Source organism: Bombina bombina, chromosome 6 (assembly GCF_027579735.1).
Source record: "Bombina bombina isolate aBomBom1 chromosome 6, aBomBom1.pri, whole genome shotgun sequence".
NCBI lineage: Eukaryota > Metazoa > Chordata > Amphibia > Anura > Bombinatoridae > Bombina > Bombina bombina.
Genome location: NC_069504.1, coordinates 183,635,327 through 183,659,308, shown reverse-complemented (window position 1 = coordinate 183,659,308; position 23,982 = coordinate 183,635,327). Strand labels below are relative to the sequence as shown.

Below are 23,982 nucleotides of genomic sequence, written 5' to 3'. Positions count from 1 at the left end.
GGTTAAGGCCTGGTGGAGTGAGTGCTGCTGCTGTGTGTGTATTTGTTACAATGTTGCATTGTGTTGGGAGGGGTTTACCAACCTTATATATGAGATGTGCAGGGAGCCCACTTCCTTTTTGTTCCTGTGGATCCCTGGAAGCTCTTTCCCCACCCTCCCATCCCTGTTATGCATTGTTGATTTGCAAATTTTATTGTTAAAAAGGCGGCAATCGTTTTCTGTTTTAGTGTCTCTATATGAGACTAGGTTTCTGAGGCTGGAAGAGGGTTACTCAAACTACTTCCTTAAGTCCAAGGACAGTAACTTGAGCTCCCCAGTTATTGACATGCTGTTCGTCAAGTCAAGGCTGGACCTACTGGTTTGGAGTTTCTAATGTTGGCACCCTACTCTAACGGGTGTTCTGGATCACGGCTGTAGGCTGGAAGGAGGTTTGAATGATGGCCATTGCGGTCAGGGTGACGCCACAGGCTTGGTATGCTTGGGCGTGCTCGGGCTGATTATTAACGGGCCGAGAACCCCTATATTAAAGCTGCGTTGAGTATCTACGCCTTCTGTTCTGCAGCAGTGTCCCTTGGCCATTTTCTAGAAGGCGTTTTATATATTTATATATATATATATATATATATATATATATATATATATATATATATATATATATATATATATATATATATTAGTTATGTAGGCCCCGATTGCCGCCACCCGTGATTGATTTACCTGTCGTTGCCAGTTCCCATTGCTGGTATTAATAAATACGACCCACGGGTCTTTCACCCACCTAATGTGTTGAGTTTTATTGACAACATTATTGAAGTTCAACTGTTAAGTGTTAAGTTATTACTTGGATATATGTTACAAGCAGACACTCAGGAGTAGGGCATTTAATCCCTTATGGATTTTTTTTTTTTTTATATTTTTTTTTTTTTACCATAAATCTGTCATTATGTAACCGATCTCATGTATCCAGTGCTATGGAATTTCTGCAGTCCTTCCTTTTTTTCTTTTTTCTTTTTTTAACATATAACTGATAATACCCAGAAACAACATTTTAGGAATCCACTCCCATGTTTTATCAACCACAATATTTTATAAATAAGTAATATAGTTTGTTTTTTTTTCTCCCTAAAACTTGACTTGAAACAGTAAATAATGTATTACATTATATAAAAAAGAGGCTTGCTTATTTTCCTTGTTAAGTTTCTCATTATTTTAGTAATCATAGGCACATGAGAATATATTTCAAATTACTTTAATTATTCTATGTATTTTACAGATGACGTTAGGCCATGAGGCTGGATCTGGAGCTCCGTGCTTAAAATGCAAGGATAAATGTGAAGGATTTGAACTGCATTTTTGGAGGTTGGCATCAAATTTATTTAAATGTATTCTCTTGTATCAGATCTTATGGAAATGGTTTTAAATACGAAAATTTATAGTCTTGGAACTAAAGCATTCAAATTCAGCAAGTGGTTGCTATAGTACGAGGCTATTAAAGACTTTAAACTAATGTGTGTGTGTGTGTGGGGGGTGCAAACAATACAGCCTGCTACAAAGTTGGTGCCATATAATAGACTGTTTAAAAAAAAAGAGAGATTGGTGTCACATGGTGTGCCCAGTGCTGATCTCTGAGCTTACATGTGGTCTGATTGTGTTTTGTGTACTAATTAATAGTGCTATAAGCCTTCCTAAATCTGGAGAAAAACTGTAGACCAATTTAGAGTTTTACACACGATACATACAAACATAACTGACAAATCAAATGCCAAAAGGCAGATTAAATTCTAGTGACTATCTCTCTCAAACACTATTTAAATGAGGATTCCTATACTTTTTACTCTTCCTATGAGTTGTCCATGCAAATGTTATTAATTTTAATTCAGCGGCACATTTTATTAGTTTCCTGAAATAACCACAAATGCTAAAAAGTCCCACCAAAATGTCCATGACATCTGCTGAATGAGTTCCATTCTTTTGTAAATCTTGCAAACACTTGTATGCATCTTAAAGGGACACTTAAAGGGACAGTAAAGTCAAAACTAAACTTTCATGATTCAGACAGGGCATGCCATTTTACTTTTTCCAATTTACTTTTATCATGACATTTTTCTTTGTTCCCTTGGTGGTATTTTTGAAAAGCTAAACCTAGCTAGGCTCAAACTGATTTCTAAACCGTTGAAAACCGCCTCTTAGGTCAGAGCGTTTTGAAAGTTTTTCACAGTTAGACAGTGTTAGTTCATGTGTGCCATATAGATAACATTGTGCTCACTCCCGTGAAGTTATTTAGGAATCTTCACTGATAGACTACACTGCATGTCTGTCAAAAGCACTTAGATAAGGAGGCTGTCTGCAGAGGCTTGGATACAAGGTAATCACAGAGGTAAAGTATATTAATATAACTGTGTTGGTTATACAAAAACGGGGAATGGGTAATAAAGGGATTATCTATCTTTTTAAATAAGAAAAATTTTGGTATAGACTGTCCCTTTAAAGGGACATAATACTCATATGCTAAATCACTTGAAACTGATGCAGTATAACTGTAAAAAGCTGACAGGAAAATATCACCTGAGCATCTCTATGTAAAAAAGGAAGATATTTTACCTCACAATCTCCTCAGCTCAGCAGAGTAAGTTCTGTGTAAAAAGTTATACTCAGCTGCTCCCAGCTGCAGGTAAAAAAAAATTAAAGAAATGAACAGCAGCCAATCAGCATCAGCAGTGCTGAGGTCATGAACTCTTACTGTGATCTCATGAGATTTCACTTAACTCTCATGAGATTTCATAGTAAGCTTCCTTTACCTGATTGGTGAAATAATATGAGAGTGCACGATGCTAGTCCCTTCAGATGTCCCAGGACAAACACACTAAAATGCTGCTTAGAAATCCTTTTACAATGGGAGGTGGCTACTGAGGAACTTTTGAGGTAAAATATCTTTCTTTTTTACATAGAGATGTTCAGGTGATATTTTCTAATCAGCTTTTTACAGCTATGCTGCTTGACTTTCAAGTGTTTAAACATTTGGGTATTATGGCCCTTTAAGTCAAAATAAACGTTTATGATTCAGATAGAGCATGCAGTTTGAAGACACTTTCCAATTTGCTTCCATTATCAAATTTTTCAGTCTTTTTATATTCATACTTTCTGGGGAACAAGATCCTACTGAGCATGTGCAAAAGCTCACTCGGTATACGTATACTAGTCTGTGATTGGCTGATGTCTGTCACATGATACAGTGGGCTAGATAATGGAGAGAAAAAAACAAATTTTATGCTTACCTAATAAATGTATTTTCTTTCATGTAATTAGCAAGAGTCCATGAGCTAGTGACGTATGGGATATACATTCCTACCAGGAGGGGCAAAGTTTCCCAAACCTCAAAATGCCTATAAATACACCCCTCACCACACCCACAAATCAGTTTTACAAAATTTGCCTCCTATGGAGGTGGTGAAGTAAGTTTGTGCTAGATTCTTCGTTGATATGCGCTCCGCAGCAGGTTGGAGCCCGGTTTTCCTCTCAGCGTGCAGTGAATGTCAGAGGGATGTGAGGAGAGTATTGCCTATTTGAATTCAATGATCTCCTTCTACGGGGTCTATTTCATAGGTTCTCTGTTATCGGTCGTAGAGATTCATCTCTTACCTCCCTTTTCAGATCGACGATATACTCTTATATATACCATTACCTCTACTGATTCTCGTTTCAGGACTGGTTTGGCTTTCTACTACATGTAGATGAGTGTCCTGGGGTAAGTAAGTCTTATTTTCTGTGACACTCTAAGCTATGGTTGGGCACTTTTATATAAAGTTCTAAATATATGTATTCAAACATTTATTTGCCTTGACTCAGGATGTTCAACGTTCCTTATTTCAGACAGTCAGTTTCATATTTGGGATAATGCATATGAATAAATCAATTTTCTCCAACATTGGTGTGTCCGGTCCACGGCGTCATCCTTACTTGTGGGATATCTCTTCCCCAACAGGAAATGGCAAAGAGTCCCAGCAAAGCTGGCCATATAGTCCCTCCTAGGCTCCTCCCACCCCAGTCATTCTCTTTGCCGTTGCACAGGCAACATCTCCACGGAGATGGTTAAGTGTTTTTTGGTGTTTAAATGTAGTTTTTATTCTTCTATCAAGTGTTTGTTATTTTAAAATAGTGCTGGTATGTACTATTTACTCTGAAACAGAAAAGGATGAAGATTTCTGTTTGTGAGAGGAAGATGATTTTAGCAGACAGTAACTAAAATCGATTGCTGTTTCCACATAGGACTGTTGAGATGAAGTAACTTCAGTTGGGGGAAACAGTTAGCAGACTTTTCTGCTTAAGGTATGACTAGCCATATTTCTAACAAGACCATGTAATGCTGGAAGGCTGTCATTTCCCCTCATGGGGACCGGTAAGCCATTTTCTTAGTCAAACAAACAGAATAAAGGGCTTAATATGGGCTAAAAAACTGGTAGACATTTTTATGGGCTAAATCGATTGCTTTATTTGGGCATTTTATTCATATTTATGCTGTCAATTCGCATTTATAAACTTGGGGAACGTTTATTAAACGGTAGGCACTATGTTAGACACCTTTTCCAGTCAGGGGGCCTTCCTAGTTGTAGACTGAGCCTCATTTTCGCGCCATTACTGCGCAGTTGTTTTTTGAGAGCAGGGCATGCAGATGCATGTGTGAGGATCTGAAATTTGCTGGAAAAGCTTCTAGAAGGCGTCAATTGGTATCGTATTCCCCTCTGGGCTTGGTTGGGTCTCAGCAAAGGCTATAGCTGGGACTGTATAGGGGTTAAATTTGTAAATGGCTCCGGTTCCGTTATTTTAAGGAACTCTGAAATTTGGTGTGCAATACTCTTAATGCTTTAAGACACTGTGGTGAAATTTTGGTAATTTTTGAACAATTCCTTCATACTTTTTCACATATTCAGTAATAAAGTGTTTTCTGTTTAAAATTTAAAGAGACAGTAACGGTTTTGTTTTAAAACGTTTTTTGTGCTTTGTTGACAAGTTTAAGCCTGTTTAACATGTCTGTGCCTTCGGATAAGCTATGTTCTATATGTATGAAAGCCAATGTGTCTCCCCATTTAAATTTGTGATAATTGTGCCATAGCGTCCAAACAAAGTAAGGACAGTACTGCCACAGATAATGAAATTGCCCAAGATGATTCCTCAGATGAGGGGAGTAAACATGATACTACATCATCTCCAACTGTGTCTACACCAGTTTTGCCCACACAGGAGGCCCCTAGTACATCTAGTGCGCCAATGCTTATTACCATGCAACAATTAACGGCTGTAATGGATAACTCCATAGCAAATATTTTATCCAAAATGCCTACTTATCAGAGAAAGCGCGATTGCTCTGTTTTAAACACTGAAGAGCAGGAGGGCGCTGATGATAATTGTTCTGTCATACCCTCACACCAATCTGAAGGGGCCATGAGGGAGGTTTTGTCAGATGGGGAAATTTCAGATTCAGGAAAAATTTCTCAACAAGCTGAACCTGATGTTGTGACATTTAAATTTAAATTAGAACATCTCCGCGCACTGCTTAAGGAGGTGTTATCTACTCTGGATGATTGTGACAACTTGGTCATTCCAGAGAAATTATGCAAGATGGACAAGTTCCTAGAGGTTCCGGTGCACCCCGACGCTTTTCCTATACCCAAGCGGGTGGCGGACATAGTAAATAAGGAGTGGGAAAAGCCCGGCATACCTTTTGTTCCCCCCCCTATATTTAAGAAATTATTTCCTATGGTCGACCCCAGAAAGGACTTATGGCAGACAGTCCCTAAGGTCGAGGGGGCAGTTTTCTACTCTAAACAAACGCACTACTATTCCTATCGAAGATAGTTGTGCTTTCAAAGATCCTATGGATAAAAAATTGGAGGGTTTGCTTAAAAAGATTTTTGTACAGCAAGGTTACCTTCTACAACCCATTTCGTGCATTGTTCCTGTCACTACAGCAGCGTGGTTCTGGTTCGAGGAACTAGAAAACTCGCTTAGTAAAGAGACTCCATATGAGGAGGTTATGGACAGAGTTCACGCACTTAAGTTGGCTAACTCTTTTATTTTAGATGCCGCTTTGCAATTAGCTAGATTAGCGGCGAAAAATTCAGGGTTTGCAATCGTGGCGCGCAGAGCGCTTTGGCTAAAGTCTTGGTCAGCGGATGTGTCATCCAAGACAAAATTGCTTAACATCCCTTTCAAAGGTAAAACTCTATTTGGACCAGAATTGAAAGAGATTATTTCAGACATCACTGGGGGAAAGGGCCACGCCCTTCCACAAGATAGGCCTTTCAAGGCCAAAAATAAGTCTAATTTTCGTTCCTTTCGCAATTTCAGGAACGGACCGGCCTCTAATTCTGCATCCTCTAAGCAAGAGGGTAATGCCTCACAACCCAAACCAGCCTGGAAACCGATGCAAGGCTGGAACAAGGGTAAGCAGGCCAAGAAGCCTGCCGCTGCTAACAAAACAGCATGAAGGAGTGGCCACCGATCCGGGACCGGATCTAGTGGGGGGCAGACTCTCTCTCTTTGCTCAGGCTTGGGCAAGAGATGTTCAGGATCCCTGGGCGCTAGAAATAGTTTCTCAGGGTTATCTCCTGGAATTCAGGGAACTACCCCCAAGGGGAAGGTTCCACATGTCTCACTTATCCTCAAACCAAATAAAGAGACAGGCGTTCTTACATTGTGTAGAAGACCTGTTAAAGATAGGAGTGATACACCCAGTTCCAATAAAGGAACAAGGAATGGGATTTTATTTATTCTGTTCGTAGTTCCCAAAAAAGAGGGAACTTTCAGACCAATTTTGGATTTGAAGATCCTAAACAAATTTCTCAGGGTACCATCGTTCAAGATGGAAACCATTCGAACGATTCTACCCACTATCCAGGAAAGTCAATTTATGACTACCGTGGATCTAAAGGATGCGTACCTACATATTCCTATCCACAAAGAACATCATCAGTTCCTAAGGTTCGCTTTTCTGGACAAGCATTACCAGTTTGTGGCCCTCCCATTCGGGTTAGCCACTGCTCCAAGAATTTTCACAAAGGTACTAGGGTCCCTTCTAGCGGTTCTAAGACCGAGGGGCATTGCAGTAGTACCTTACTTGGACGACATTCTAATACAAGCGTCGTCCCTGTCAAAAGCAAAGGCTCATACAGACATCGTTCTGGCCTTTCTCAGATCACACGGATGGAAGGTGAACATAGAAAAAAGTTCTCTGTCTCCGTCGACAAGAGTTCCCTTCTTGGGAACAATAATAGATTCCTTAGAAATGAGGATTTTTCTGACAGAGGTCAGAAAGTCAAAACTTCTAAGCACTTGTCAAGTTCTTCATTCTGTTCCTCGTCCTTCCATAGCGCAGTGCATGGAAGTAGTAGGGTTGATGGTTGCAGCAATGGACATAGTTCCTTTTGCACGAATTCATCTAAGACCATTACAACTGTGCATGCTCAAACAGTGGAATGGGGACTATACAGACTTGTCTCCAATGATTCAAGTAGATCAGAAGACCAGAGATTCACTCCATTGGTGGCTGACCCTGGACCATCTGTCCCAGGGAATGAGCTTCCGCAGACCAGAGTGGGTCATTGTCACGACCGACGCCAGTCTAGTGGGCTGGGGCGCGGTCTGGGAATCCCTGAAAGCTCAGGGTCTATGGTCTCGGGAAGAGTCTCTTCTCCCGATAAACATTCTGGAACTGAGAGCGATATTCAATGCTCTCAGGGCTTGGCCTCAACTAGCAAAGGCCAGATTCATAAGGTTCCAATCAGACAACATGACGACCGTTACGTATATCAATCATCAGGGGGGAACAAGGAGTTCCCTGGCGATGAAAGAAGTGACCAAAATAATTCAATGGGCGGAGGATCACTCCTGCCACCTGTCTGCGATCCACATCCCAGGTGTGGAAAACTGGGAGGCGGATTTTCTGAATCGTCAGACATTCCATCCGGGGGAGTGGGAACTCCATCTGGAGATCTTTGCCCAAATAACTCAATTATGGGGCATTCCAGACATGGATCTGATGGCGTCTCGTCAGAACTTCAAGGTTCGTTGCTACGGGTCCAGATCCAGGGATCCCAAGGCGACTCTAGTAGATGCACTAGTAGCACCTTGGACCTTCAACCTAGCTTATGTATTTCCACCGTTTCCTCTCATTCCCAGGCTGGTAGCCAGGATCAATCAGGAGATGGCCTTGGTGATCTTGATAGCTCCTGCGTGGCCACGCAGGACTTGGTATGCAGACCTAGTGAATATGTCATCGGTTCCACCATGGAAGCTACCTTTGAGACAGGACCTTCTTGTTCAGGGTCCATTCGAACATCCAAATCTGGTCTCCCTCCAGCTGACGACTTGGAGATTGAACGCTTGATTCTATCGAAGCATGGGTTTTCAGATTCGGTGATAGATACTCTGGTTCAGGCCAGAAAACCGGTAACTAGAAAGATTTACCATAAAATATGGAAAAGATATATCTGTTGGTGTGAATCCAAAGGATTCCCATGGAATAAGATAAAAATTCCTAAGATTCTCTCCTTTCTACAAGAAGGTTTGGAGAAAGGATTATCTGCAAGTTCTCTAAAGGGACAGATCTCTGCTTTATCTGTCTTACTACACAAAAGACTGGCAGCTGTGCCAGATGTTCAAGCATTTGTTCAGGCTCTGGTTAGGATCAAGCCTGTTTACAGACCTTTGACTCCTCCCTGGAGTCTAAATCTAGTTCTTTCAGTTCTTCAAGGGGTTCCGTTTGAACCTTTACATTCCATAGATATTAATTTACTATCTTGGAAAGTTTTGTTTTTGGTTGCAATTTCTTCTGCTAGAAGAGTTTCAGAGTTATCTGCTCTGCAGTGTTCTCCGCCCTATCTGGTGTTCCATGCAGATAAGGTGGTTTTGCGTACTAAGCCTGGTTTTCTTCCTAAGGTTGTTTCTAACAAAAATATTAACCAGGAGATAGTTGTACCTTCTTTATGTCCGAATCCAGTTTCAAAGAAGGAACGTTTGTTACACAATTTGGACGTAGTCCATGCTCTAAAATTCTATTTAGAGGCTACAAAAGATTTCAGACAAACCTCTTCCTTGTTTGTTGTTTATTCTGGTAAAAGGAGAGGTCAAAAAGCGACTTCTACCTCTCTTTCCTTTTGGCTTAAAAGCATCATTCTCAGTTTTACTAAACCCTTTAATGTACTTGAAAGTTGCTATCATATCACCTCTTTCCCTTCTCTCCTCTAAGCTATACATATTTAGGTCATTGAGCCTATCCTGGTAAGTTTTATTTTTTAGACCATGTACCATTTTGGTAGCCCTCCTTTGCACAGATTCAAGTTTGTTAATATCCTTCTGAAGATATGGTCTCCAGAACTGCACACAATACTCAAGATGAGGCCTAACTAATGATCTATAAAGTGGCATAAGAACCTTACTATTTCTGCTGCAAATACCTCTACCAATACATCCAAGCATTCTGCTAGCCTTACTCGCTGCATTACTACATTGTTTACTAAGTTTTAAATCATCTGAAATAATAATTCCCAAGTCCTGTTCCTCGTCTGTAACAGTCAGTAAAGTGTCATTGAGTCTGTAATGAACTTTTGGATTTTTCTTCCCTAAATGCATTATTTTACACTTTGCTGTGTTAAACTTTAGATCAGTCGTTTGTCCAATCCTCCAATTGTTGTATATCACTTCTCATTTTGTCTACCCCCCCTGGAACATCCACTCTGTTGCAAATTTTTGTATCATCTGCAAAGAGACATACTTTCCCCTGTAGCCCTTTGCTGATATCGCAGATAAATATGTTAAACAAAACAGGCCCCAGAACTGACCCCTGAGGAACACCACTAGTAACAGCCCCCTCTGCTGAATGAACTCCATTTACTAAGACACTTTGTTTTCTGTCCTTAAGCCAGCATTCCACCCAGTTCACAATTTTTGAATCTAGACCAAGGAGATATAGTTTGTGAATAAGTTTATTGTGTGGGACGGTGTCAAATGCTTTGCTGAAATCTAGATATGCTACATCAACTGCTCCTCCCTTGTCTAATACTTTTGTTACATAATCAAAGAAGTCAATTAGATTAGTCTGACATGATCTCCCTGAAGTAAAACCATGCTGATTTTGGTCCTCTAAATTGTTTGTCTTTATGTAAGTCATAATTCTTTCTTTTAAGAGGCTTTCCATTAATTTCCCTACTACTGAAGTTAAACTAACTGGCCTGTAGTTGCCAGATTCTTCTCTACTGCCCTTTTTATGAAGGGGTATTACATTTGCTATTCTCCAATCATCTGGGACAGCTCCTGTTAATAGTGACTGATTAAACAGATCAGTTAATGGGACAGTTAGCACTGATCGAAGTTCTTTTAAAACCCTTGGATGAATATTATCAGGACCCACTGCCTTTGTAACATTTATTTTTGATAATGCTAACAAAACCTCATCCTCTGTAAAAAGATTACTGTTTAGCTTGTTTCTATTTTGCGGAGCATCCCTTAATGTAGACATTGTATCTTCACAATCTTTAGTGAAAACAGAACAGAAGTAATCATTGAGACAGTCTGCAATCTGCTTATCTCCTTCTATTATTCTACCATCAACTGATTTCAATTTTACTATTCCTACCTTATTTTTTCTTCTTTCACTGATATATCTAAAGAATGTTTTGTCCCCATGTTTTACTGACTGTGCTATCTTCTCTTCTGCATGAGCTTTAACCTTCCTAATTAACTGCTTAGTCTTTTTTTGTTGGAGTCTCCATATTTTCATATCATCATCTGCTTGTGTGTGTCTGTATCCGATTGGCTTATGAGACTGCCGGACGGCAGCCTCCTGAAAGAATCACAGCTCACTCCACTAGGGCTGTGGCTTCCACATGGGCCTTCAAGAACGAGGCTTCTGTTGACCAGATATGTAAGGCAGCGACTTGGTCTTCACTGCACACTTTTGCCAAATTTTACAAATTTGATACTTTTGCTTCTTCGGAGGCTATTTTTGGGAGAAAGGTTTTGCAAGCCGTGGTGCCTTCCGTTTAGGTAACCTGATTTGCTCCCTCCCTTCATCCGTGTCCTAAAGCTTTGGTATTGGTTCCCACAAGTAAGGATGACGCCGTGGACCGGACACACCAATGTTGGAGAAAACAGAATTTATGCTTACCTGATAAATTACTTTCTCCAACGGTGTGTCCGGTCCACGGCCCGCCCTGGTTTTTTAATCAGGTCTGATGAATTATTTTCTCTAACTACAGTCACCACGGTACCATATGGTTTCTCCTATATATATATTTCCTCCTGTCCGTCGGTCGAATGACTGGGGTGGGCGGAGCCTAGGAGGGACTATATGGCCAGCTTTGCTGGGACTCTTTGCCATTTCCTGTTGGGGAAGAGATATCCCACAAGTAAGGATGACGCCGTGGACCGGACACACCGTTGGAGAAAGTAATTTATCAGGTAAGCATAAATTCTGTTTTTTTCTTACCTTAAAATTTGACTTTTTTCCCTGTGGGCTGTTAGGCTCGCGGGGCTGAAAATGCTTCATTTTATTGTGTCATTCTTGGCGCGGACTTTTTTGGCGCAAAATTTTTTTTCTGTTTCCGGCGTCATACGTGTCGCCGGAAGTTGCGTAATTTTTTGACGTTTTTTTTTGCGCCAAAAGTGTCGGCGTTCCGGATGTGGCGTCATTTTTGGCGCTAAAAAATATGGGCGTCACTATTGTCTCCACATTATTTAAGTCTCATTATTTATTGCTTCTGGTTGCTAGAAGCTTGTTCACTGGCATTTTTCTCTTGTTAAGTGTATTCAGTCCACGGGTCATCCATTACTTATGGAATATATTCTCTTCCCAACAGGAAATTGCAAGAGGATCACCCAAGCAGAGCTGCTACATAGCTCCTCCCCTCACATGTCATATTCAGTCATTCTCTTGCAACTTATTAGATAGGACGTTGTGAGAGGTCTGTGGTGTTTTATACTTAGTTTATTTCTTCAATCAAAAGTTTGTTATTTTAAAATGACACCGGAGTGTGTTGTTTATTCTCAGGCAGTATTTGGAAGAAGAATCTGCCTGCGTTTTCTATGTTCTTAGCGGCAGTAACTAAGATCCACTGGCTGTTCTCGCATATTCTGAGGAGTGGGGTAACTTTCAGAAAGGGAATAGCGTGCGAGGAACCCTGCAAACGAGGTATGTGCAGTAAATAATTTTTCTAAGGAATGGAATTGACTAAGAAAATACTGCTGATACCGATGTAATGTAAGTAAAAGCCTTTAATACAGTGAGAGCGACTGTTAGCAGGCTGGTTTAAATATATACAGTAAAGTAATTTTCTAAGGAATGGAATTTGACTGAGAAAATGCTATTAATACTGAAGTGATGTTATAAGCCTTAAATGCAGTAGGAAGACTGGTATCAGGCTTATCAATAGAGATACATGCTCCTTAAAAAAGGATGTTTTAAACGATTTTGCTGGCATGTTTAATCGTTTTGTGAGGTACATTGGTGATAAAACTTGTTGGGGCATAACATTTTTCCACATGGCTGACAATTTCTGCATAGAAACAGTTAACTGAAACTCCCAATATTGTAATATTGAGTAGGAGGGGCCTATTTTAGCGCTCTTTTGACGCAGTAAAAATTCAGGCTCTGTCTTCCTGCTTCCTTCTGCTTGACCCGGGTCGTCTCCAGACAGCTTAAGGGACTTCAAAAGTCATTTTGAGGGAGGTAATCAGTCACAGCAGACCTGTGACAGTGGTTTTTTGACTGTATTAAAAAACGTTTTTTTGCTTATAAAAAACGTTTGGGTTTTAAGGGGTTAATTATCCATTTGCAAGTGGGTGCAATGCTCTGCTAACTTAATACATTTACTGTGTAAATTTGTTTGCTATAACTGATTTGGTTCATTGTTATTTCAACTGTGACAGTTTTCTGTGCTTCTTAAAGGCACAGTAGCGTTTTTCTTTATTACTTGTAAAATTATTTACAGTGTTTTCCAAGTCTGCTAGTCTTATTGCTAGTCTGTTTAAACATGTCTGACACAGATGAATCTGTTTGTTCACTATGTTTAAAGGCCACTGTGGAGCCCCACAGAAACATGTGTACTAAATGTATTGATTTCACTTTAAATAATAAAGGTCAGTCTTTATAAAGGAATTATCACCAGACAACGAGGGGGAAGTTATGCCGACTAACTCTCCTCACGTGTCAGTACCTTCGCCTCCCGCTCAGGAGGCGCGTGATATTGTGGCGCCTCCTGAGTATTATCTAAATTGCCAGAATTAAGAGGCAAGCGCGATTACTCTGGGGTAAGAATAGAGCGCGCTGGTGCTACAAGAGCCATGTCCGATACTGCGTCACAGTTTGCAGAACATGAGGACGGAGAGCTTCATTCTGTAGGCGACAGATCTGATCCAGGGAAACCGGATTCAGAGATCTCTAATTTTAAATTTAAGCTTGAGAACCTCCGTGTATTGCTAGGGGAGGTTTTAGCGGCTCTGAATGACTGTAACACAGTTGCGATTCCAGAGAAACTATGTAGGCTGGATAGATACTATGCAGTACCGGTGTGTACCGACGTTTTTCCTATACCTAAAAGGCTTACAGAAATTATTAGCAAGGAGTGGGATAGACCTGGTGTGCCCTTTTCCCCACCTCCTATATTTAGAAAAATGTTTCCAATAGACGCCACTACACGGGACTTATGGCAGACGGTCCCTAAGGTGGAGGGAGCAGTTTCTACTTTAGCTAAGCGTACCACTATCCCGGTGGAAGATAGTTGTGCCTTTTCAGATCCAATGGATAAAAAATTGGAAGGTTACCTTAAGAAAATGTTTGTTCAACAAGGTTTTATCTTACAGCCCCTTGCATGCATTGCGCCTGTCACTGCTGCTGCGGCATTTTGGTTTGAGTCTCTAGAAGAGGCCATTCACTCAGCCCCATTGGATGAAATTATGGACAAGCTTAAAGCCCTTAAGCTAGCTAATGCATTTTGTTTCTGATGCCATTGTACATCTAACTAAACTAACGGCTAAGAATTCCGGTTTTGCCATTCAAGCGCGCAGAGCGTTATGGCTTAAATCCTGGTCAGCTGATGTGACTTCTAAATCTAAATTACTTAATATTCATTTCAAGGGGCAAACCTTATTCGGGCCCGGCTTGAAAGAAATTATCGCTGACATTACGGGAGGTAAGGGTCATACCCTTCCTCAGGACAAGGCCAAATCAAAGGCCAAACAGTCTAATTTTCGTGCCTTTCAAAACTTCAAGGCAGGAGCAACGTCAACTTCCTCCGCCCCAAAACAGGAAGGAACCGTTGCTCGTTACAGACAGGCCTGGAAAACCAACCAGTCCTGGAACAAGGGCAAGCAGGCCAGAAAACCTGCTACTGCCCCTAAAACAGCATGAAGGGATGGCCCCCTATCCGGAAACGGATCTAGTGGGGGGCAGACTTTCTCTCTTCGCCCAGGCGTGGGCAAGAGATGTCCAGGATCCCTGGGCGTTGGAGATCATATCTCAGGGATATCTTCTGGACTTCAAGGCTTCTCCTCCTCTAGGGAGATTTCATCTTTCAAGGTTATCAGAAAACCAGATAAAGAAAGAGGCATTCCTATGTTGCGTACAAGACCTCCTTATAATGGGAGTGATCCACCCAGTTCCGCGGACGGAACAAGGACAGGGATTTTATTCAAATCTGTTTGTGGTTCCCAAGAAAGAGGGTACCTTCAGGCCAATTTTGGACCTAAAGATTTTAAACAAATTCCTAAGAGTTCCATCATTCAAAATGGAAACTATTCGGACAATCCTACCCACGATCCAAGAGGGTCAATACATGACCACGGTGGATTTAAAGGATGCCTACCTTCACATACCGATTCATAAAGATCATCATCGGTTCCTAAGATTTGCCTTCCTAGACAGGCATTACCAGTTTGTAGCTCTTCCCTTCGGGTTGGCTACGGCCCCGAGAATCTTTACAAAGGTGCTGGGCTCTCTTCTGGTGGTTCTAAGACCGCGAGGCATAGCGGTGGCTCCGTATCTAGACGACATCCTGATACAGGCGACAAGCTTGCAAATTGTCAAGTCTCATACAGAGATAGTTCTGGCATTTCTAAGGTTGCATGGGTGGAAGGTGAACGTGGAAAAGAGTTCTCTATCACCACTCACAAGAGTCTCCTTCCTAGGGACTCTGATAGATTCTGTAAAATTTAAAATTTACCTGACGGAGGCCAGGTGATCAAAACTCTTAAATGCTTGCCGGGTCCTTCATTCCATTCCACGCCCGTCAGTGGCTCAGTGCATGGAAGTAATCGGCTTAATGGTAGCGGCAATGGACATAGTGCCATTTGCGCGCCTGCATCTCAGACCGCTGCAATTGTGCATGCTAAGTCAGTGGAATGGGGATTACTCAGATTTGTCCCCTCTACTAAATCTGGATCAAGAGACCAGAGATTCTCTTCTCTGGTGGTTATCTCTGGTCCATCTGTCCAGGGGCATGACCTTTCGCAGGCCAGATTGGACGATTGTAACAACAGATGCCAGCCTCCTAGGCTGGGACGCAGTCTGGAATTCCCTGAAGGCTCAGGGATCCTGGACTCAGGAGGAGAAACTCCTCCCAATAAATATTCTGGAGCTAAGGGCAATATTCAACGCTCTTCTAGCTTGGCCTCAGCTAACAACACTGAGGTTCATCAGATTTCAGTCGGACAACATCACGACTGTGGCTTATATCAACCATCAAGGGGGAACCAGGAGCTCCCTAGCGATGTTGGAAGTCTCAAAGATAATTCGCTGGGCAGAGTCTCATTCTTGCCACTTGTCAGCGATCCACATCCCAGGAGTGGAAAACTGGGAGGCGGACTTTCTAAGTCGTCAGACTTTTCATCCGGGGGAGTGGGAACTCCATCCGGAGGTATTTGCTCAACTGGTCCATCGTTGGGGCAAACCAGAATTGGATTTCATGGCGTCTCGCCAGAACGCCAAACTTCCTCTTTACGGTTCCAGGTCCAGGGACCCGGGAGCGAAGCTGATAGATGCTCTAGCAGCTCCTTGGTTTTTCAACATGGCTTATGTGTTTCCACCGTTTCCTCTGCTCCCTCGACTGATTGCCAAGATCAAACAGGAGAAAGCATCGGTGATTCTGATGGCGCCTGCGTGGCCACGCAGGACCTGGTATGCAGACCTAGTGGTCATGTCGTCCTGTCCTCCATGGACTCTACCTTTTGAGGAAAGACCTTCTAATACAAGGTCCCTTCAATCATCCAAATCTAATTTCTCTGAGGCTGACTGCGTGGAGATTGAACGCTTGATCCTATCAAAGCGTGGCTTCTCCGAGTCAGTTATTGATACTTTGATACAGGCACAAAAGCCTGTTACCAGAAAAATCTACCATAAGATATGGCGTAAATACCTGTATTGGTGCGAATCCAAGAGTTACTCGTGGAGTAAGGTTAGGATTCAGAGGATATTGTCTTTTCTCCAAGAGGGCTTGGAAAAAGGCTTATCAGCTAGTTCTTTAAAGGGACAGATTTCTGCTCTGTCTATTCTTTTGCACAAGCGTCTGGCAGAAGTTCCAGACGTCCAGGCCTTTTGTCAAGCCTTAGCTAGGATTAAGCCTGTGTTTAAAACTGTTGCTCCTCCGTGGAGCTTAAACTTGGTTCTTAAAGTTCTTCAAGGAGTTCCGTTTGAACCCCTTCATTCCGTTGATATTAAACTTTTATCTTGGAAAGTTCTATTTTTGATGGCTATTTCCTCGGCTCGAAGAGTCTCGGAATTGTCTGCCTTACACTGTGATTCTCCTTACCTGATTTTCCATTCAGACAAGGTAGTTCTGCGTACTAAACCTGGGTTTTTACCTAAGGTAGTCTCTAACAGGAATATCAATCAGGAGATTGTTGTTCCGTCATTATGTCCTAATCCTTCTTCAAGGAAGGAACGACTTTTGCATAATCTGGACGTAGTCCGTGCCCTGAAATTCTATTTACAGGCAACTAAAGATTTTCGTCAAACTTCTTCCCTGTTTGTCATTTACTCTGGACAGAGGAGAGGTCAAAAAGCTTCGGCAACCTCTCTCTCCCCTTTTGGCTTCGTAGCATAATACGTTTAGCCTATGAGACTGCTGGACAGCAGCCCCCTGAAAGAATTACAGCTCATTCCACTAGAGCTATGGCTTCCACCTGGGCCTTTAAGAATGAGGCCTCTGTTGAACAGATTTGCAAGGCTGCGACTTGGTCTTCGCTTCACACTTTTTCAAAATTTTACAAATTTGACACTTTTTGCTTCTTTGGAGGCTGTTTTTGGGAGAAAGGTTCTACAGGCAGTGGTTCCTTCCGTTTAAGTGTCTGCCTTATCCCTCCCATCATCCGTGTACTTGGCTTTGGTATTGGTATCCCATAAGTAATGGATGACCCGTGGACTGAATACACTTAACAAGAGAAAACATAATTTATGCTTACCTGATAAATTTATTTCTCTTGTAGTGTATTCAGTCCACGGCCCGCCCTGTCTTTTTAAGGCAGATCTAAATTTTAATTAATACTTCAGTCACCACTGCACCCTATGGTTCCTCCTTTCTCGTCTTGTTTTGGTCGAATGACTGAATATGACATGTGAGGGGAGGAGCTATGTAGCAGCTCTGCTTGGGTGATCCTCTTGCAATTTCCTGTTGGGAAGAGAATATATTCCATAAGTAATGGATGACCCGTGGACTGAATACACTACAAGAGAAATAAATTTATCAGGTAAGCATAAATTATGTTTTTCCCATTCCTGAAACTGTCATTTAAGGAATTTGATCAATTTTGCTTTATATGTTGTTTTTTCTATTACATATTGCAAGATGTCCCAGATTGACACTGAGTCAGAAGATACTTCTGGAAAAACGCTGCCTGGTGCTGGATCTACCAAAGTTAAGTGTATCTGCTGTAAACTTGTGGTATCTGTTCCTCCAGCTGTTGTTTGTAATGAATGTCATGACAAACTTGTTAATGCAGATAATATTTCCTTTAGTAATGTTACATTACCTGTTGCTGTTCCGTCAACATCTAATACTCAGAATGTTTCTGTTAACATAAGAGATTTTGTTTCTAAATCCATTAAGAAGGCTATGTCTGTTATTCCTCCTTCTAGTAAACGTAAAAGGTCTTTTAAAACTTCTCATTTTTCAGATGAATTTTTAAATGAACATCATCATTCTGATTCTGATATTGGTTCCTCTGGTTCAGAGGATTCTGTCTCAGAGGTTGATGCTGATAAATCTTCATATTTATTCAAAATTGAATTTATTCGTTCTTTACTTAAAGAAGTCTTAATTGCATTAGAAATAGAGGATTTTGGTCCTCTTGATACTAAATCTAAACGTTTAAATAAGGTTTTTAAATCTCCTGTAGTTATTCCAGAAGTTTTTCCTGTCCCTGATGCTATTTCTGAAGTAATTTCCAGGGAATGGAATAATTTGGGTAATTCATTTACTCCTTCTAAACGTTTTAAGCAATTATATCCTGTGCCATCTGACAGATTAGAATTTTGGGACAAAATCCCTAAAGTTGATGGGGCTGTCTCTACTCTTGCTAAACGTACTACTATTCCTACGGCAGATAGTACTTCCTTTAAGGATCCTTTAGATAGGAAGATTGAATCCTTTCTAAGGAAAGCTTACTTATGTTCAGGTAATCTTCTTAGACCTGCTATATCTTTAGCGGATGTTGCTGCAGCTTCAACTTTTTGGTTAGAAGCTTTAGCGCAACAAGTAACAGATCATAATTCTCATAGTATTGTTAATCTTCAACATGCTAATAACTTTATTTGTGATGCCATCTTTGATATCATTAGAGTTGATGTCAGGTATATGTCTCTAGCTATTTTAGCTAGAAGAGCTTTATGGCTAAAAACTTGGAATGCTGATATGTCTTCTAAGTCAACTTTGCTTTCCCTTTCTTTCCAGGGTAATAAATTATTTGGTTCTCAGTTGGATTCTATTATCTCAACTGTTACTGGAGGGAAAGGAACTTTTTTACCACAGGATAAAAAATCTAAAGGTAAATTTAGGTCTAATAATCGTTTTCGTTCCTTTCGTCACAATAAGGAACAAAAGCCTGATCCTTCACCCACAGGAGCGGTATCGGTTTGGAAACCATCTCCAGTCTGGAATAAATCCAAGCCTTTTAGAAAATCAGAGCCAGCTCCCAAGTCCACATGAAGGTGCGGCCCTCATTCCAGCCCAGCTGGTAGGGGGCAGATTACGATTTTTCAAAGAAATTTGGATCAATTAAATTCACAATCTTTGGATTCAAAACATTGTTTCAGAAGGGTACAGAATTGGCTTCAAGATAAGGCCTCCTGCAAAGAGATTTTTTCTTTCCAGTGTCCCAGTAAATCCAGCGAAGGCTCAGGCATTTCTGAAATGTGTTTCAGATCTAGAGTTGGCTGGAGTAATTATGCCAGTTCCAGTTCTGGAACAGAGGCTGGGGTTTTATTCAAATCTCTTCATTGTACCAAAGAAGGAGAATTCCTTCAGACCAGTTCTGGATCTAAAAATATTGAATCGTTATGTAAGGATACCAACATTCAAAATGGTAACTATAAGGACTATCCTGCCTTTTGTTCAGCAAGGGCATTATATGTCCACAATAGATTTACAGGATGCATATCTGCATATTCCGATTCATCCAGATCACTATCAGTTTCTGAGATTCTCTTTCCTAGACAAGCATTACCAGTTTATGGCTCTGCCGTTTGGCCTAGCAACAGCTCCAAGAATTTTTACAAAGGTTCACGGTGCCCTTCTGTCTGTATTCAGAGAACAGGGTATTGTGGTATTTCCTTATTTGGACGATATCTTGGTACTTGCTCAGTCTTCACATTTAGCAGAATCTCATACGAATCGACTTGTGTTGTTTCTTCAAGATCATGGTTGGAGGATCAATTTACCGAAAAGTTAATTGATTCCTCAGACAAGGGTAACCTTTTTAGGTTTCCAGATAGATTCAGCGTCCATGACTCTGTCTCTGACAGACAAGAGACGTCTAAAATTGATCTCAGCTTGTCGAAACCTTCAATCACAATCATTCCCTTCGGTATCCTTATGCATGGAAATTCTAGGTCTTATGACTGCTGCATCGGACGTGATCCACTTTGCTCGTTTTAACATGCGACCTCTTCAGCTCTGTATGCTGAACCAGTGGTGCAGGGATTACACAAAGATATCTCAAGTAATATCTTTAAAACCGATTGTACGACACTCTCTGACGTGGTGGACAGATCACCATCGTTTAGTTCAGGGGGCTTCTTTTGTTCTTCCGACCTGGACTGTAATTTCAACAGATGCAAGTCTGACAGGTTGGGGAGCTGTTTGGGGGTCTCTGACAGCACAAGGGGTTTGGAAATCTCAGGAGGTGAGATTACCAATCAATATTTTGGAACTCCGTGCAATTTTCAGAGCTCTTCAGTCATGGCCTCTTCTAAAGAGAGAATCGTTCATTTGTTTTCAGACAGACAATGTCACAACTGTGGCATACATCAATCATCAAGGAGGGACTCACAGTCCTCTGGCTATGAAAGAAGTATCTCGAATACTGGTATGGGCGGAATCCAGCTCCTGTCTAGTTTCTGCGGTTCATATCCCAGGTATAGACAATTGGGAAGCGGATTATCTCAGTCGCCAAACGTTACATCCGGGCGAATGGTCTCTTCACCCAGAGGTATTTCTTCAGATTGTTCAAATGTGGGGACTTCCAGAAATAGATCTGTTGGCTTCTCATCTAAACAAGAAACTTCCCAGGTATCTGTCCAGATCCAGGGATCCTCAAGCGGAAGCAGTGGATGCATTGTCACTTCCTTGGAAGTATCATCCTGCCTATATCTTTCTGCCTCTAGTTCTTCTTCCAAGAGTAATCTCCAAGATTCTGAAGGAATGCTCGTTTGTTCTGGTGGCTCCAGCATGGCCTCACAGGTTTTGGTATGCGGATCTTGTCCGGATGGCCTCTTGTCAACCGTGGACTCTTCCGTTAAGACCAGACCTTCTGTTGCAAGGTCCTTTTTTTCCATCAGGATCTGAAATCCTTAAATTTAAAGGTATGGAGATTGAACGCTTGATTCTTAGTCAAAGAGGTTTCTCTGACTCTGTGATTAATACTATGTTACAGGCTCGTAAATCTGTATCTAGGAAGATATATTATAGAGTATGGAAGACTTACATTTCTTGGTGTCTTTCTCATCATTTTTCCTGGCATTCTTTTAGAATTCCGAGAATTTTTCAGTTTCTTCAGGATGGTTTGGATAAAGGTTTGTCTGCAAGTTCCTTGAAAGGACAAATCTCTGCTCTTTCTGTTCTTTTTCACAGAAAGATTGCTAATCTTCCTGATATTCATTGTTTTGTACAAGCTTTGGTTCGTATAAAACCTGTCATTAAGTCAATTTCTCCTCCTGAATTTTGAGTTTGAATTTGGTTCTGGGGGCTCTTCAGGCTCCTCTGTTTGAACCTATGCATTCATTGGACATTAAATTAATTTCTTGGAAAGTTTTGTTTCTTTTGGCCATCTCTTCTGCTAGAATAGTTTCTGAATTATCTGCTCTTTCTTGTGAGTCTCCTTTTCTGATTTTTCATCAGGATAAGGCGGTGTTGCGAACTTCTTTTAAATTTTTACCTAAGGTTGTGAATTCTAACAACATTAGTAGAGAAATTGTGGTTCCTTCATTATGTCCTAATCCTAAGAATTCTAAGGAGAGATCATTGCATTCTTTGGATGTAGTTAAAGCTTTGAAATATTATGTTGAAGCTACTAAGAATTTCCGAAAGACTTCTAGTCTATTTGTTATCTTTTCCGGTTCTAGGAAAGGTCAGAAGGCTTCTGCCATTTCTTTGGCATCTTGGTTGAAATCTTTAATTTATCATGCTTATGTCGAGTCGGGTAAAACTCCGCCTCAAAGGATTACAGCTCATTCTACTAGGTCAGTTTCTACTTCCTGGGCGTTTAGGAATGAAGCTTCGGTTGATCAGATTTGCAAAGCAGCAACTTGGTCTTCTTTGCATACTTTTACTAAATTCTGCCATTTTGATGTGTTTTCTTCTTCTGAAGCAGTTTTTGGTAGAAAAGTACTTCAGGCAGCTGTTTCAGTTTGATTCTTCTGCTTATAATTTCAGTTTTTTTCATTATAAGATTTAAACTTTATTTTGGGTGTGGATTATTTTCAGCGGAATTGGCTGTCTTTATTTTATCCCTCCCTCTCTAGTGACTCTTGCGTGGAAGATCCACATCTTGGGTAGTCATTATCCCATACGTCACTAGCTCATGGACTCTTGCTAATTACATGAAAGAAAACATAATTTATGTAAGAACTTACCTGATAAATTCATTTCTTTCATATTGGCAAGAGTCCATGAGGCCCACCCTTTTTGTGGTGGTTATGATTTTTTTGTATAAAGCACAATTATTCCAATTCCTTATTTTTTATGCTTTCACACTTTTGTCTTATCACCCCACTTCTTGGCTATGCGTTAAACTGATTTGTGGGTGTGGTGAGGGGTGTATTTATAGGCATTTTGAGGTTTGGGAAACTTTGCCCCTCCTGGTAGGAATGTATATCCCATACGTCACTAGCTCTTGGACTCTTGCTAATATGAAAGAAATGAATTTATCAGGTAAGTTCTTACATAAATTATGTTTTTTTTCCGGATATGGAGAGTCCACTATGTCATTCAATTACTAGCGGGAATATCACTCATGGCCAGCAGGAGGAGGCAAAGAGCACCACAGCAAAGCTGTTAAGTGTCACTCCCCTACCCATAATCCCCAGTCATTCGACCAAAGGGAAAAGGAATAACACAAAGGTGTAGATATGCCTGAGGTTTAGTAAAAAATAACTGTCTTAATAAAGGGTGGGGTCCAGTTCTCTCCATATTCGGAAAGAAATAAATTTATCAGGTAAGCATAAATTTTGTTTTCTTTCCTAGGATATGGAGAGTCCACAGCGTCATTCAATTACTAGTGGGAACCTATACCCAAGCTAGAGGACACAGAATGAACAGGGAGGGAGAACAAGACAAGCAGACCTAAACAGAAGGCACCACTGCTTGAAGAACCTTTCTCCCAAAAGAGGCCTCGGCAAAAGTATCAAATTTGGAAAATTTTGCAGAAAGGACCAAGTTGCAGCCTTGCAAATCTGTTCCACAGAAGCTTCATTTTTTTTTTAAATCCCAAGAAGAGGAGACAGCCCTAGCGGTAATTCTCTCAGGAGGCTGCTGTCCAGCAGTCTCGTAAGAAAAATGAATCATACTTCTCAACCAGAGGGAAAGAGAAGTAGAAGCAGCCTTCTGACCCTTACACTTTCCTGAGAAACAAACAAGGCAGAAGACTGTCGAAAATCCTTAGTCGTCTGTAGGTAGAATTTTAGAGCATGCACAACATCCAAGTTGTGCAACCGATGTACTTTATGAGAAGGAACAAAAATTTCCTGATTAATATTTCTATCCAAAATCACTTTAGGAAGAAACCCCAATTTAGTACGAAGAACCGCCTTATCCACATGAAAGATAAGGTAAGGCAAATCACACTGCAAAGCCGAGAGTTCCAAAACGCTCCGAGCAGTAAGAAACAAAACCTTCCAAGATAGCAAAATGGATGCCTCGAGACAAAATGGCGTCCGTAAAGCTAAATATATTCTAACAAAGAGCCCTTAGATTCACATCAATAAAGGTATTTACGCCATACCTTATGGTACATTTTTCGAGTAACAGGCTTGCAAGCCTGGATCATGGTCTCCATACCGATTTAGAAAATCCATGCTTAGACAGAACTAAGCGTTCAGTTTCCAAGCAGTCAGCTTCAGAGAAACGAAATTTGGTTGGAGGAATGGACCCTGAGTTAGAAGGTCCTTCCTCAGAGGAAACCTCCAAGACTGCCGAGATGACATCTTCACTAGGTCTGCATACCAGATCCTGCGAGGCCATGCAAGAGCTATTAGAATTGCCGATGCTCTCTCTTGTTTGATAC

At 41.0% G+C, this 23,982-nt stretch overlaps 1 protein-coding gene across 1 annotated transcript in view; it reads left to right on the top strand.

Moving 5' to 3' along the window:
• Positions 1-23,982, top strand: part of TES (testin LIM domain protein) — a 143,196-nt gene that overhangs the window by 36,287 nt on the left and 82,927 nt on the right. Inside the window, exon 2 of the mRNA XM_053716694.1 lies at positions 1,274-1,359. Coding sequence (XP_053572669.1) covers positions 1,274-1,359 — 86 coding nt within the window. The remainder of the gene's footprint in view (positions 1-1,273; positions 1,360-23,982) is intronic.